Source organism: Egretta garzetta, unplaced genomic scaffold, assembly GCF_000687185.1.
Source record: "Egretta garzetta isolate BGI_Z169 unplaced genomic scaffold, ASM68718v1 scaffold534, whole genome shotgun sequence".
Classification (NCBI taxonomy): Eukaryota; Metazoa; Chordata; class Aves; order Pelecaniformes; family Ardeidae; genus Egretta; species Egretta garzetta.
Window position 1 is genome coordinate 662,761 of NW_009259534.1, and position 16,979 is coordinate 679,739.

Sequence of the window (16,979 nt, forward strand, 5' to 3'; positions counted from 1 at the left end):
GAAAACGATTATGTTCCCTGTGATTCACCTGAGCATAAGCAGCTCTTGGTATGCCATAAAGCAAAAGTGTTGAATATGTAAATTAGAATTTCCCAGCTGGAATAATGCAAATTACTCGAGGTAAAGCTAGGTCCTCAACTTGAATCATATTCTACTTCAGAACAGAGGGTTTGCTAGTTGCTGCAATACTAACCCAGAGATACCAGAACCAGTATCAGCTGATTGTGGATTCTTACATAGTACATGTAAGTACATAGTACAGCTCAACAGTCAGTTGGCAGTTACAGTGACTAGGACACTTCTGTTTACACGTTCAAGCTCTTCAGTTCCTGATGTTCATGCTATTACATTCCTCTTGCATGCAGTTTCTAGGTTTTTCAAGGCCACCCTTTGGATTTTACCACTCTTAACCTCAATCTCTGTTTGCATAAGAAAGCATTCTGTCCATATGTGGTTGTTCTTGAGGTAAATTTTGTACTTTTCCTGAATATTGGGCACGGGGAAGATAGCGCATAGCATGCCAAGCAGTATCTTGATTCATCTTAACTCTTTGAGTGTCTAGTTTTACTGCTTTTCAGTTTGACTGAGGACTCTACCTCATAGCAGTTACATTGACAATGTCAGTGAGGACTGCTGGTCAGCCTTGTGTGATACCCATGGCTGCAGGTTAGCTGCTCAGTGCACAGGTGCCTGTTCTTCTGTATCAATAGATGGTAGTGCAGAATAGAAGAGAGAGCTTCAGAAAATACTTTTTGAAGTGCATATAATCTCTCTGCTTCGGGTGTTTCCAGGGCTGTGGCCTCAGTAGAGTCTGAATGTACCATACCATGCTTAGTGCCTGCAAATTCCCACAGTGCATAGCTTGTTAGTGAACAGAAGCAGTTGGACAGGAAATCCCATTATCGTTCCTTTTTATGTTTTGGGCTGACAACCACATCCTCAATTGTACTTGATGAGATGTAGTCTTCAAATGCTCCCCAAAGGTTTGTGACTGAAAAGCAGACTCAGTGTTTGACCCTGAGGACTGACACTGTGTTGTATGGATTATATCACCTAGATAATTGTAGCATGGAGGCTGATACTCCTTTTCAGTTTGTAAAACTTTAGCTAACATAGATGAGCAGGCTGTATCTGGGTGCCTCTCTTCTTGTTTACATGTTTAGGGGATAGTCTGCTCTAACAACTTGTTTGTGCATCATGTGAGGTACCTAGGATCTTTATAGTTCTGGGTTTGTTTAACAAGAAGCTACCCAGTACAAATTGCAGTGTAACGCAGAAATTGGCAATCTTCCTTTCCCTCTTAGCCGGAGGGGGGGAGTTGGGTGGGGGATTCTGTCTCGCATGAGCCATCTAAGAGAAGAGAAATTTCGCATGAAATTGCTTCTCCTAAAGAAGAGTTCTCCAAAGAAGAATTCTATAATGTAGCTATTGTACAGTGAAATAGAAATGGGAGGCTTTCATGTTCTGTCCTTTAGTTGAGGTTGATCGTCTTGCTCTTCAGAATCCTTGCAGGCTTCAATGCGGATGCTTGTGTTTGGCCTACTCACTAGAATAAAACCAAAAAGCATAACCGTTAACTGTTTGATACCTAATACCACTGATGTTCTTCCTGGTTTAACAAACAATGTTAGCATGACTTGATAACTATTACAAGCATGGGCCTTTTGACTGTAGAGTTCTCCCTGAGGATTGATAATGGAAAACTTACACTTTGGGGGAAGTGGAACAGGCTTAGGTTCTCAAAGCCCTGAAGTATTCAGTCTTTTGCAAGTACAGCTGAAGATTAAGAAACAGGTTAATGTCTTGCATGGCTTCCAGTTGACTTGTGATATAGGTGGAACAAGTTATTTGGCACGTAGGGAAAATGAGCTCATATTCCTCCTGAAAACAAATATGTACATGTATTTTCATCAGTGTTACTTTAAATAAGCCCTTCTAACAGTACAGGAAAATATAATTTCTGTAGGAAATTGTTAAAGGAGAACTCAGGGAAAATCTGTAAATGGTTTCCTTTTTTATATGCCTGAATGAAGGGACCTCAAAAGATCATCTGGTCCAGCATTTCACAAAAAGGGACACTAGATGAGCTTAACCTAGCACTCTGCAGAGTCACAAATTGAAAACCTCTTGTGATGGGGACCACATCCCTTGGAAGGTTGTTCCAGTGAGTGATTAATTTCACTGTAAAAAATTTCTTTCTTAGATCAAGATGGAACCACTCCCGGTGCAACAAGTGCAGAGACAAGTGCAAAGCCCTGCACCTGGGACTGACATAACCAAAGAGCCCAGTATGGGCTTGCACCTGTGTGGCTGGGGAGCAACCATACTGAAAGGGACCTGGGGCTCCTGGGGGACAGCAAGCTCAACATGAGTCAGCAGTGTGTTGCTGCAGCAGCGAAGGCAAATCGGATCCTTGGCTGCATCTGCAGGGGCATTACTAGCAGAGAGAGAGATGTAATCATCCCACTCTACTCAACGCTGGTCAGGCCACACCTGGAGTGCTGTGTCCAATTCTGGTCCCTACAATTCAAATTCAAATATTGAAGTTTATATATATGGTAAAAGAAAAACCAAACCAAAATCCTTTATGAATATCAAAATGTAAAAAGAGCATCATTTCTATAATATGCTATATAATTGCCCTGTTCAAGAAAGGATGGATTTGGACCTGTCCAAACACTAAATGCTACTTTCCCCCCTAAGATCATAAGAGCAAATTGATTTTGAACTCACACCTTTCTAGCATTTTGCAGAGTGAGGACTTCTGGCTTAAAATAGTCTTGGCTAAAGTAAATTTCAGAGGTCTGTTTCTGATTTATGGATAATAGCTGTAGGAAAAATAGGATGGAACTTTAAGAGGTCATGTAGTCCAAACACATCTGAAGGACGTTTTCAAGTAATCTCCCTTCACTTTCCTAAGTTATCTTGTTAATGTTGTTTTTCCCGCATCAGGAGTTGGTTTCGTTTTGTGCATTTGTGATTTTGGTTTGCAGGACTCTTATTACTCAAGTCTTGGCATAGCAAACTTAAATGCTATATTTTTATAGAGGAAAGGAACTTAAAGCTAATTTCTGTCTTTAGGTAAATTTTTTTTTTGTTCTGTTTGTTTTGTTTGAAAAATCGAACATGGGCTGAGGGGAGAGCTATACCTACACTGCAGATACAGTGGAGGAATCAGTTTAGGGTGATCGCTATGTAAGTCCTTTAATGTGATTTTGGTTTTAACCTAATTTCTCACTGTCTGAAAACCCTGCTGGGCTTCTTGCCATGTTGCCGAATAATTGAAGCTCTGTTAAGCTGTAGAAAACTCTACCAACAGTAGCTGCACAACAAATGCATTTTAAACACTGTAGCTTTCTTTTTTTTTCTTTTTTTTTTTTTTGTTGTTCTTGTTGATTTGCTAGCCCTTTTTCTGAGCCAGTCTGCCCTAGAAGTGATTCAGAACTAGAAGTTAAACCTGCTGAGAGCTTGCTCAGATCTGAATCTCACATGGAATGGACATGGGGAGGATTCCCAGAATCAACCAAGGTACATTTATTTATTGTCTCTAACTTTGTGAACTGAGTTTTGGTGTATCTAAGCTTGGATTGGAAATCTGATGCTGTGCTTCAGAGTAATTCAGCTGAAATAGGAAAGTAGCACCCTCTTGTGGCTGGCAGATAGTCGAATTTGTACAAATGCTGGTTAGTAAAGTAATTCCAGAACACCTAGCAGTAAAAATCTTTTTTTTTTTTTTTTTTCTTTTTTAAATTTTTAGTTAGAAACTGAAGAAAGCAACTTTAGAAATTAATTGCCTTTATTTTAGGCTAAGTTCTAGTTCATTCCAGAGTAAATTTCATATCTAACATGACGGCTGGTGACAGAAGCCCTAGTACATCCACATTTATGCTACATTGTACATGTATTATGCTGTATTGTACATGTGCATATGTACATGCACATTATGCTTTTTTCTTTCCATGGCTTGGTCAAGTCAGCACTTCCTCTATGCCAGTTTCTTTACTTAACTTGTAAATAAGCTAGTATGAAGCCTCTTGCAGGGAACTTTGCTAATGAGGTGGGATGTGTTTTATGTTGCCAAAATACATGTTTAAATTCTTACCCAGTTTACTTGTGACCAGGACTTGTACTGTGACTATAAATGTATTGTTTGGACCAGAATAAAACAAACATGTGAAGTGAAAGGATTGACTAGAGTTTTGTTTTTCAGATAAGCAAGAAAGAGAAACTGGAACATCCCAGAACAGCTACCATTACTCCATCAGAGAAGACTCATTTTAGGGTCATCCTCAGCTCTGATGAAGTTGAAGATGATGATGATGTGAAAGATTCTGTCTGTACAGTACTGAAACCTGAGCCAAGAACTCATCCTCTGCTTAAGCAGATGGATGTTAAAGATTCTCTTGCTTCTGCAATCATAGAACCGCAGGATGCGTCGCCATTAGATGCTGATCATCATTCCAGACTGTTGGTGGACCCTTTACCAGAAACAAAGCCAACAGCAAAAACTGACTCTCCTTCAAAAAAGAAAGGTATATGAAGCTGTCAATTCTTTCCTTCAGTGTGATCTACCAAATTTGAAGCCATTAGTGGAAAAAGTATAAACGTGCCTTTTCAATTTTTGCTATTTAAAGACTTATCTGACTAAAATTATAATTAAACTCTTGGATTTGTAAATGGTACAAGTAAGTCCAAATCTTCCACAATTATGTTTGTATTTAATGTGTCTGGATAGCTTCATCTTAGTAATCTTAATTGTTAAAATTAACAGGTGTGCACAAGCGAAGTCATCATCAGGGGCCTGACGATATTTACTTGGAGGACCTAAAGGCTTTGGAACCTGAAGTTGCAGCACTCTACTTTCCCAAAAGGTAATTTTGAATTAAGCTTCTATGGATTGAGGCTTATATTGCAGTTGCACTATGTGAGTTATTACATGTATGATTTAGGTGTTTATGCGCCAGTTCTGATAAAAAGAATTGGACTTTAGGTTTCTAGGGTTTTGTGGAGTAATCAGTACTGATCTCATTGTGAAAGATCTGTATCTGATTTGTCAAGAAACACATTGAAATTTCACGTGGGAGGTCATTACTGAGAGTTTTCATCTTTGTGGAGCCTGTATGTTCTGCAAATATGGGGGGGGGTAAGTTTAAACTGCATACTCCTTTTGCATCAGTACTCTATTTTGCCATATTGCTAGCTCTAGATAAGCGCACATCAGTTTATTTTTTGCATGCCCTGTACATCCCTTCCAACTTTTATTTTAATATCAAAAAGACCAACAAAAAAGAATTCCACAAGATCTTCAGGTGTGGCAGCTCAGTCTCAAAATTCACTTTTTTTTTTTTTTAATGAAAGCAAAGCATTTTACATTCCTAAAGTGCTCTCCAAATGAATAACTGTCTGGGAAGACCTTTGTAAAAATAGAGCTTAATAAGGAAGAAGTGTCTTTTAGCTTATGTTAAAACTAGAACCGTAAACTTTTCAGTACTTGCTGATTAGATTACGTGGGATCAAACTAATAATTCTAACCATAGATGACAACATGATATTTTTTTATTTAAAAGGCCACCTTTCTTTTCTATTCTACTTTTTCTAAACACACATTAAGCAATGTCCTTTTTCCTTTTATTCTTATTATACAGCTTTCAGGTGAAGATTGAGGAGCATAGTATTGTTCTACAGAAATAGAATGTGGGGGACCTTTTCCTCACTTAAATCCATTTTTGTTGCATGCAAGAGAAATGTAATTATTTCCCAATTTAGGTGGATGTTAGGAGAACTGGAAACGGTCAATCTGCCAGTATTATGAAGGGTTTGTGGGGGGAGGGGTGTTTGTGTCCGATTTTTGTTTGATCGGTTTTAAATTTATGTTCTAAAATGATGTTGTACTTGAAAGAAATGCAACAGCAAGATGGTGTTTTTTGAGTAATCATATAGCGTGTAACCAAAAATCCATACAATCTTTTGCAAGTGAAATACTTACGGAAAATGTGGACTTCTTTTCTTTAGTGATTCTGATCCAGGCTTCAGGCAGTGGACAGAGTCAGATACCCTTTCCGGTTCTCAGTCACCCCAGTCAGTAGGAAGTGCTGCTGCTGATAGTGGTACAGAGTGCATGTCTGATTCTGCTATGGACTTGCCTGATGTTACACTTTCACTTTGTGGAGGTCTCAATGAAAATGGAGAGATTTCCAAAGGTATGTGAAAGACTAAAATATAAACAGTGAAATTCTTAAGCACTTGCCAAGCAGAGATAGCAGAATTTAACGTCAAATTAATCAAGAGCACTTGGTGTCTTGAGAAGCTGTCTGTCTCCTTTTTTGCACTACATATTGCATATCTCACCAACCACTCTTGTTTCTGGCTGCAATTAGTTGCTTACTCCTATATAAATCTTCACAAGTCATATGCTTTCGAACTGCTTGATAATTCTTCTTTTTTATTTTATTTTTGAGTGATTAAAAAACTTCTGACTATTGTGTTGGACTACCTTTTCTCCTGCTCTACTTTTCTTACGCTAAATGTTTGTTAACCTTTAGGTTTTTTTACCAGCTGGTTCTTCTCTCTTAATGCTCTGGTTAGTTTTAATATTGAAGTTGTATGCATTTTTGAGGGAGCTTCTAGGAGCACATAGTCTTTGTTAACATGTACTGCAATGTTTTTAGTACTACTTTTTAAATGGTCACCCAGTCTCTAATGCATCAAGTGAAATTTAAATGCTTATTAATAAAGGCTCAGAACAGCTCTGTTGGTAATGTGATAGTAACATTGGATTTGATTTGAAAAAATTATGTCTTCCTTGCAGGGATCTTAACACTACAAGTTCGCAGAAATTTACAGTTTATAGTCACTAGTCATGAAAATGCTGTTAGTAGTCAGTGATTAAACAAACCTGAAAACTGTCAACATCCTTCCCCTGCCCCTTTTAGTATAATTTGTAGGTCCATTACCTGCCATGCTACTTTTTAAAGAAAGCTTGCTTAGACAAGCATAGCTCTCTTTTTTCCAACCTGCAAACTGATTTCATTCCTACCTCCTCCTTATCCTCCCTCTTTTAATTTCTTAATTCTCATTACTGTGACTGTTGGAGTGGTACGAAGCTTTCCCTGTTACTGAGGAGGCAGTCACAAGACTTTTGACAGGTAGGCCATATTAGCATATCATGAGTGAGGTTGTAAGTTCAGCAAAGACTCTGAAATGGCAGAAAGCATTTTCCTAGATAAAAACTAATCAGGCATCTTGGGATTTTGTATTATTATTTCTGATTAAAATCTGCTTTTATTGCAGAAAAATTTATGGAACATATTATTACTTATCATGAATTTGCTGAAAACCCTGGACTCATAGACAATCCTAATTTGGTAATAAGGATTTATAACAGGTAAGCTCTCTATATCAGGTAATCAGGTCGTAGAAGATCTCATTTAAAAATCTATCCTTTAAAGTGATTCATCAAAGCATTTCTCAGCTTCCATTACAATTTGTGGTTTTGATGTATCTGTTTCTCAGTCTCAAAGACAATGATTTTGAACTGAAGAGTTGCATTAAATTTAGCTTTAACAGAAGTGAGATTTTTATTTTTTTTTCAGCAATTACCACTGATGTTGAATTGTATATATTAAAATAACTCTGCTTGCAGAAAACTTTAATATTAGTTGTTGGCAGTAAATACATATTTTTATCAATATATTTATTTGACCTCTAGTCAGGTTTTGTAATATTAATAACATGTTTTAAAACAGGTATTATAACTGGGCGTTGGCTGCTCCAATGATTCTGAGTTTGCAGGTGTTTCAGAAGAGTTTGCCCAAGGTAAACAGATACATGTATATTTTTTTAAAGATTTGTATGTAGTAACACATGATTATCCCTTTATTTTGTTTTTCTATACAAATTAAAAACATTCCTAATTTTTCAGGCTACTGTTGAGTCTTGGGTCAAAGAAAAGATGCCAAAGAAGTCTGGAAGGTGGTGGTTCTGGCGCAAGAGAGAAAGCATGACTAAACAGGTAACTGATAACCTATTTCAATTTTTTTTTTTCTTTCTTTCCTTAGCTGTTAAAAAAATAAAAAAAATTGTAATTTGTCAGAAGTGCTCCAGAATGCTGCTTATGTAGCTCTGTGTCACTAATCGCCAGCTGAGAGCTACTCAATGTTGCAGTAGCTGTAGCTACTTCTGTATGTTTAGTCTTAAATACCACATCATTATTTGCTATTACTAGTTGCTTCAACAAAAATTATTGTATTCATCTGTTGCACAATGATCTTAAAATGCTTTCTTCTAAGCCTTAAGTGTTGTCAGAGCTACTCTTCAGTCACTGCAGTATGTTTTAGGAATGTGTACACAAATAAGTGGGTGCTATGCTGCATAATAGAAGTTACGCCGAGACACCCCTTTTTAGACTAAATTAAGTTTTCTGAACCTTTGAGTATGTGTCTTACTTTTCTGGGGGGGAAGTAAATTTGAATTTTATAAGCTTAGAGGTTGACAGCTCCTTTAATGCCAAATTCATCATGTTGGACTAGTAGTTCTCAACTTCTGGCATGCAGAGTTTTGTTTCCTGAAATAATGAAAAGCTTTAATGGATCATTTATTCATAAGCATCCTTTTGTTAAATAATTTACAGATTGAACGATTCTGAGACTTAATATAGTTTATGTACTAAATTGATAGCTACTTGCTTAAGTGTGAGCTATGAATTCACTTGGATCAGTTTAAAATGCTTAAAATGACAATATGGTTTTTATTATCATGTTGCTTTAGATACCGGAGGCAAAAGAGGGGAAAACAGAGACGCAAAGAGCAAATGAACTGCCAGCAACTATAAAAGAGCAAGTTAATAGTAGGTGTGTTCCTGTCTGAAGACTATTTTGTGGACTGAATAGTGCCTTTTTTCTTTTTCTTTTTTTTTTCTTTTTTTTTTCTTAATAAATAATTTAGTGGGAATTTACTTTGGGAAGAAACATTTTCCTCTAAGCTGCTGAAGAGAAACCAGATGTGTTTGGCAAACAATTCAGCAAAATAATATGGCAGCAAACATTGTAGGAACTACAAACACACTACAGTTATTTCCTAAATTCTATTGTATTTACTTCTCAAATTGTAACATAACTGACAGAATAACAAAGACACATATGGTAGCCTTTATCAATGGGCCACTACTCTGTTAATGTAGTGGTATTGTTTCTGAGATAGTTCGTCGTCTTTTTTTTTTTTTTTTTTAAAAGCCTAATATTGTATGAGTAATTTAAACCATGTGCAAGTTTTTGTAACACTAAATAATTGAAACAATAAAACAGCATTAATTACAGTGCATAAGTTGCTCAAGATTGTGGTTCAAAACTAGCAGTGTTTAGCACAGAACTGTCCTAGTCTAGATAATTTATTACACATATTCATATTCTCCCATGATTTTACAAAGATGTTTTCAAGTGTTGTTGGTGTCTTAAAGATTTAAGAAACTAAATATATCATGATTGAATACTTCAGAGAAATTAAATGCTGCTTTTAATCTTGAAATCTCTAATCAGCAGAGAAATAAGTCTGAATAACCTTAAAAGGTGAGCTACTCCACTAACTATCACCCACAGTTTCAACTGTATAGTAGCTCTGGCAGCTTTTTTAAAATACAAACCACTGTTACTCATTCAGTATCCCTTTTCATCTGCGGTTTACCTAATTCATCAAGACAGTAATAGTGATCACTTGACACCGTGTCTTTACTAAACTCATCATGTGTGGAGCCAGCTAGTAATAGTAATATTTAGAGCTCCACCAATACCAGCATGCATTACAAGTCTTATTTGCTTATTGGCATATACTAGCTTTATCTGGGCATTCGCTAGACCATGGACTTTATTAATCTGTGCTATCAGCCTAGTAGCAAATCCTCAACATAAGCAGAAATTACTCTTGCATAAGAATCTTACACCATTAAAGAAGGATTTTCTGTAGCTTACATTTTATCTCGGTTGATGTCATGTTAGACCTCCAGAGGATGATTCTTCTAGTGATGAAGCATCACAGGAGTTGAAGGAATCCCTGAAAATAGATTCTGCCCCAGTAGAGCATCCAACCCATGGGAATGTTACATCTTATAAGAAGTCACTTAGGCTGTCTTCGGACCAAATAGTAAGTGGCATGCCTTTCTTGTACATAGGATGATGCTTCATAATTCCGCTCTGTTTGATTCTAAAAGTCAGACTTTTTCTGCTTTTTAGAAATTACATATAAGTACATGTCACAAAGCAAAAAATGATCTTTTGGTTACTTTTCCAGCAGTAGGAAAAAGGAATGGGGAAATTTAAAATATAAAAAGTAGTTTAGAGTTTTTTCCAGTGCTAGTGTGGGCAGCTGCAGGGAATTTGGTTTTGGTTTTTTTTTCTGTTGCGTTTTTTGAGAATCTGTGTTTGGATTAAAAAATAAAAATTTCTTACAAAGTTCTGTAATTAAACTTCTGTATTAAGATGTTGCCAAAAAGGCGACATTTTTGGCTTCTGCAGTTTGGATATTGTGGGATCTTAACAGTATAATAATGTACATTTAAATTGGTATGGAGTTTATTCATTCCTGTCTAACATACAAGTTAGTTCTGCCACTGTTTATCTAAATATATGATCTTCATCAGGGAAGAATTCTGAGGAAAGCATCCACTAAGTAGAAGATAATATTGCATACTATAGCAAACAGGGAGATCCATTTGACAGTACTGGAAGTCTACTGTAATAGCAAGAATTAAAGTAGTAGAGAGTCAAATATCTTCTATTATTACTGCAGTAGTCAGTGCTGCTGTAAGCAGATACAGGAGCTATGGACAAATACATGTACCCAGGCTACAAAACAGACTTTACCAGCAAAACTGTGCCAGTGTTAAACCACGGTTCACTTTTTGATGAGTAATCAAAATAGATAAGGAGGAATATACGAGCCATTTTCTGTAGCTCATTTATGATTCTAAAAATTTTATAGTGAGGGCAATTTATATTTTCAATTATTTTGATTTATTCTAAAGGCAAAGTTGAAGCTCAGAGATGGCCCTAATGATGTTGTATTTAGTATTACAACCCAATATCAAGGGACTTGCCGTTGTGCGGGAACAATCTATCTCTGGAACTGGAATGATAAAATCATAATATCGGACATTGATGGAACAATAACCAAGTAAGTATCATTGGTTTTTTTATTCTCATTGGTATTTTTATCTTGCTTGTTTGATCCTGTCCTGCTTTTCAAAATAAGATAAAGAAACTGGATTTAAGAAGGCTATTGGAGGATGTTCATTGACAGTCATGAACAACACTTGTTGCTTTGATTTCAATTTGTACTTGCATTTACAGCACACTAGAAAATGTCTTTTGAAAGAGTAATTCAAGGGTGGTATTGTTTACCATATGACTATTGGCCTTTCAGTTAGACTTCTCCAGGTTTAGCAGCCTCAGGTTAACTTGGAAACTGCCTTGTGCTGTGTGGCCCCACTGATTGATTTGTCTGGAGTAGTTGCTAACTCTCTTTTGAAATCACTAGGACCTTCTGCAGAGATATTTCTGTAAACACTCATTATAAATTATATATTCATTAGTGGTAGTCTCTAACAAAACTTGTATACTTAGTATCAGTTACCTCTGATTTTACTTCTAGGTCTGATGCTTTAGGACAGATCCTCCCTCAGCTTGGAAAGGACTGGACTCATCAGGGCATTGCAAAACTGTATCATTCCATAAATGAGTGAGTATGTAATCCATGAAGCAATTAGGTTTTTCTGGCATTTGGGAATTAATGGGCAGGTAATTGGATTGTTGTTAATAATTGTGCAGCCTTACAGTTTGTTGGTCTTAAATGTGTGGAAGTGAGCTACTTCTGTCATTCACAAATAAAACTAAGTGGTTTTTTTCCCAGATGTATACTTTTACAGGAATAGAAGCCACCACTTTTACTAGTTCCCGTCTCAAATGTTTGATTTTAGTTCCTACAGACTGTTTTTAATATTGTTGTGACTACAAAAGAGAACCATACTATAGCAATAATTTCTCAGTCAGTCATGCCTATGCCTGTTTGCACCAACTCAGGTTGATCACAAAGCCTGTTACAAACATGGTACAGTGTAAGTTCAAACCTAAGTAGTGTCCTTCCACTGCGTAAGTATTTTGTGTTTTAATGTGTTTGCTACCAAACTCAAGTGAATGCTTCCTAGGACAAATTTCATCATAGAATCATAGAATGTGTGCAGTGAGCAGGGACACCATTTCATGTTCTGAAACAAGCCTGATGAACAACTTGCCCCTGCCACAAAGGGAGAGTTGGTGGCCTGGCTCAAGTTTTCTGTACTTTGTTGAGCTGCTATAAGCTGATGCAGTTCAGTAAAACAGTAGTAAAGTAATTCACCAGAACAGCAATTTCCCCTTCCCGTCTCTGGGTTAGTCAGCTGAACCTGCTCACCTTGTGATCTGCAATAACCTGTAGGGGCAGCCCATGTGACTGCAGGAGGGGAGGAAGGAAAGGAAAGATGACTTCACCCTTGCAGCAGTGGTGAGGTGTTTGCTTAGTTCAAAAGCATGAACCACACCCTTATAAATGTACTGTTCACCTAAGAGGTATATAGCCTTACAATATTTATGTCCTGTAACCTAGGGCAGAATGAAACTACATTTTTCCTCCCCTTTCAGATTTGGTCCTTTGTTTAGCCAACTATTTTTCAAAAATATTATTTCTGGCATCACTGTACTTCCTACTGAGGATCACAAGATGATCAATTGTTAAATACTCTGTGAGCCCCTTAAAATAATAAGCTTTTATCTTTGTTTTTAAGTTTAGTAATCTTTCTTCCTCAAAAATATTTAAGGTCTTGCAATCTTTTGTTGCCCTTCGCTCTGTTACACAGAGCTAAATTTCATCTGTGGCACCTAACAGTCCATGGGAGATACAAAACAAAGTTTAGGTTATTCAGTGCATAATAGTAGTTTGGGAATTATTTGCCAAATTGAATCAGGTCTTTGAAAATACACATAAACACTCAAGCCTTTTGTGCGTGTATACAAATCTGTGTAACAGATGAACGTACAAAGTCTGGAGGAAAAATTTGAGGGCTTGATCAATGCTTCTTGTTACCAGTCCTTCACTCTGCACTGCAAATTCTGTCCACAACCTGAAAAAATCCAACAACCAAGAGAGGAGATCTGGCATGCAATATTATGTGATGCAGATAATTTAAATAATTGCTATCATCCTATAGCTGGGCTGAAGGAAGCTGGATAAAACCAGTGTGGCACTTACTTAACCACAATCTAGTCCATCTAATTGTGTAATCTGAATGTTACCATCCTTTTGCAGTTCTTTTTACAGTTCCTGTTTCTCAGTTTTGATGGAGACATGGATTTAAAATATTATATGCCCTGTAGATTTTATAACAGTGTAACAGTCCTTTCTTTGTGTGTGTGCAGAGCACTGCAACGACTCAGTACCTGAAGTGGTGCCTCCGGACATTGCTATAGCTGTGTACTTAGGTTTGCAAAGAAAAAAAAGTAAACTAAGTTGATCATTCTTTTCTAGAAATGGCTACAAGTTTCTGTACTGTTCCGCCCGTGCCATTGGGATGGCAGATATGACCAGAGGATACCTACACTGGGTGAATGACAAAGGAACGATTCTCCCCAGGGGCCCTCTCATGTTGTCCCCCAGCAGTTTGTTTTCTGCCTTTCATAGGTAAGCATGTGGGATTTCATACATCCATTCCCTCCCCATCCCAGAGAAAGAAGCAGATTAAAAAGATTTGGCATGCTGACCATTACAACTGTAACCAAACATTCTGCTCTGCGCTAGATTTGCTACTGAGACTTCATGTCCCTCTAGTGATCACTTACAAGCAATTTGCTTGGTCTGAATTTCACTTGTAGCATACTTCTGTTTCTGTGGGTGTGTTAGAAGTGGCCACAAACCACAAAATTGCAGTCACAGAGTAGCTCTTTTTCCCTTTTTTTCGTTCCTCTAGTCCGTGACTGATTAGTACTGGGTTCTGTTTATATCAGTACAATTTTGTCTTCTTCAAGTGTAGCTGCAAGGATTGTGGCGTGGTGCTACTAGGCAAGATAGAGGGAAAAGAAAAAAAGCTGGGCAATATAGACTGTCATACTAAATGATCTTGGGATATTGGGGGTGCTCTGTATATGACTACTTAAAAAGCAATGTGGAGTTTAGCTATGGTTTAACTCAGCTGATCTTTTGAACCAGCCATAGTCTCTACCTGTCTTTGGTGGGAAGAGCCAATAGTGGAAAAATCTTGTTGGTTTGCTTTGGGGTTTTTTTTTAAGTGAAAACCAACTGATTCATGACTAGCATGAATTCTATTAAGAACTCCCACTAAGGTCATTGATAGGCCTTCCGCACTCTTGTCAGAGGCAGGAGTTGTAACAAGCTTATGTGTACTTGATTAGGTCTTCCAATTCAGATGGTTGTCTACAATAAAAGCAGTTCACAAACAGCATTCACAACTGGGAATTTCATCCCATTTGCTTAGCCTAGGCACAGGTTATTCACCTATTGTTTACTACAGATGTTGGAAAACAGCAGATGTTTTATCGCTTTATTGTCTCTTGTATTTTTCTTAGAAAACTACTGACCAATGTCTATGTAACTACCAATGCTAGCAACATGAAGCAATGAGAACATAAATATCAGATAAATGGGGGAAAGAGGATACCCTGTATCAAATCATGATTTAGAATTTGACTGTTGAAATTTTATTTTAGGGAAGTAATAGAAAAGAAGCCTGAAAAGTTCAAAATCGAATGTTTGAATGATATCAAGAATTTGTTTGCTCCCAGTAAACAACCTTTCTATGCTGCTTTTGGAAACAGGCCCAATGTAAGTCTGCCCCTTTCTAATTGAAGGGTTAAAATGCATGAAGTACTTGGGAAGCAAAAGAAATAGCCTTTTCTTTTTGTGTCTATTTAAATTTGAATAAGGAAATGGGACACTGGTGCTTTTATGGGTTTGGTCAGGAACACCCACATGCAGATACCTTACATAAAAGCTGCTAGAACTGCTTGTATGAGAAAGGTTACAAAATGTGTTGGTATCCTCAGGTTTTTATTAAATATGTGCCACTTTTCCATAATCTTTTTCAGCATTTTGACAGCTTTATACCCTAGGGGTATTAATTCAGTGCTCCTCAGTCTTGAATCCTTTTCCCTATCATATGTTCCTGTATTTTCTCCGCAGATCAATGCTATCGTAATTGAGCTAGAGAGAGAGGGTATTGTAAGAGGAATATTGTCACAAGGAATGGTATTGTGTGGTATAGATTTTGTGCGTGTTTGTGCTCCCAGGCTTGGGAATAGGAATTAAGGGATAGGGGGTGGGGGGAATGTTTTGTTATGGTGCCTGTATGTTCTGCGTGTATGTTTTTGTTTTGGTTTTTGGCTGTTGTTTAGGGGGCTTTTTTTTAAGGGCAGTTTTACTGTACCCTTTTTGGATCAACTTTTCTCATTCCTTCAAGGAATTGTTTGTTATATTGTATTCAGTAGGGAAATGTTGAAGCATATGCTTTTGTTCATGCTTTTTGCAGGATGTATATGCTTATATGCAAGTGGGAGTTCCAGACTGCAGAATATTTACTGTGAATCCAAAGGGTGAACTGATCCAAGAACGGACTAAGGGAAACAAATCTTCGTAAGATCATTTTTGTTATTTCAGCTAAAGAAAGTATTTAGGCATGAGATTACAAAATAATAGCAATTGTGACTGTGATTCGATCTCCTATTACATACAACACTTGAAAATCTTACTTGCCAGAGACTTACAACTTTGGATACATAACAAGACTTTTCAAAAAGAAAAGTAAACTGGCAAAATAAAATTGAAAATTGCTTCTGCAGTAGTGATGCCTTATTTGACCATAGCTTTCTGGTCTAGACTTCTAAAGCTCCTTTTTGGCTACAGTTGAACAGTGACTAGACTGTTAAATAATGGTCTTTCTTCTCTTTTAATATAGGTATTACAGACTAAGTGAGCTTGTGGAACATGTGTTCCCATTGCTTAATAAAGAACAGAGTTCTGCATTTCCGTGCCCAGAATTCAGCTCCTTTTGCTATTGGAGAGGGCCTCTTCCTGACCTTAACATGGACGACCTGGCCTGAAAAATACTTCTCACCTAGAGATGGAGTTTCATATTCAGCTACTCAACTTCAGTTTAAATGTGAAGAACTTTCTTAACAAAGATGCTAACTTATATTCTGGTACCATAAGTCTTACTAAGGAAATCACTTTAACTCTGTTGGTTTAAAACAAAGAAAATGCAAATCTACTGTCTATTTTTTGTGGGGGGGCTAGGTTTTTTTGTTTGTTTCTTTATTGCTTGTCTCTATATACATGTTCTAAGGCACTTGAGATTGGCCTGTCATTGATGGTCATGGTACCCAAGTGCTTCAGGGTAATGCTGAGGTAAACTATGACTTTGCATTTTCATCAATACAGACCTTATTGTAAACATAGATTTTTTTTTTTTTTTTTTATTAGTCTTAATAGTATATTTTCTAAAATGAAGCCAAAAAGTGTATGGAAACTGCCAAATAGAATTGTCAGATCTATTAATAAAAAACGTGGCCTAATGTTCAGATGGGCAGTTAGGCAGTTTTTTAAATGAGACAGAACCTAAGACCAGTGTGCTCTTTCTCAGCTAAAATACAGGAAATGTGAAGACGTTACTAGCCTGACAGACTCTGAAGGCATAAAATTCCTCTTTAAATGTAAACATGCCTTTTTTCATATGCACAAGCCTGTGCTCGTACAATTCATGCTCAGACTAACTCTGCTTATTACTTTTTTTACCTGCAATGCTTAAACTCTTTCATGAGCTTGCTAAAATGAAAGTTGTCTTCAGCTACTTGTATGGCTTTTGTTGTTTTCAGGGTATGCTGTCATGTTAAAGTTCCATCAAGAAACATCTCGAACGTTTCTGTAAGAGTTGGGGAGCTGGCATTTTT

General features: G+C 37.0%; 1 protein-coding gene across 3 annotated transcripts in view; it reads left to right on the top strand.

Annotated features, from left to right (window-relative positions):
- The window catches only part of LPIN2 (lipin 2), a 33,131-nt gene extending 16,625 nt beyond the window's left edge, over positions 1–16,506 (top strand). The window contains exons 6-20 of one of the 3 annotated variants that reach the window (XM_009637641.2): positions 3,405–3,528; positions 4,211–4,532; positions 4,772–4,871; positions 6,013–6,200; positions 7,291–7,384; positions 7,746–7,815; positions 7,922–8,011; positions 8,767–8,849; positions 9,990–10,134; positions 11,015–11,163; positions 11,641–11,727; positions 13,549–13,701; positions 14,745–14,859; positions 15,563–15,666; positions 15,989–16,506. In XM_009637641.2, coding sequence (XP_009635936.1) covers positions 3,405–3,528; positions 4,211–4,532; positions 4,772–4,871; positions 6,013–6,200; positions 7,291–7,384; positions 7,746–7,815; positions 7,922–8,011; positions 8,767–8,849; positions 9,990–10,134; positions 11,015–11,163; positions 11,641–11,727; positions 13,549–13,701; positions 14,745–14,859; positions 15,563–15,666; positions 15,989–16,133 — 1,969 coding nt within the window. In that variant the 3' untranslated portion in view covers positions 16,134–16,506. Of the gene's footprint in view, positions 1–3,404; positions 3,529–4,210; positions 4,533–4,771; positions 4,872–6,012; positions 6,201–7,290; positions 7,385–7,745; positions 7,816–7,921; positions 8,012–8,766; positions 8,850–9,989; positions 10,135–11,014; positions 11,164–11,640; positions 11,732–13,548; positions 13,702–14,744; positions 14,860–15,562; positions 15,667–15,988 lie in introns of those variants that run through there. The other 2 variants (XM_035893187.1, XM_035893188.1) reach the window with 2 other exon arrangements.
- The last annotated feature ends 473 nt before the right edge of the window (positions 16,507–16,979 follow it).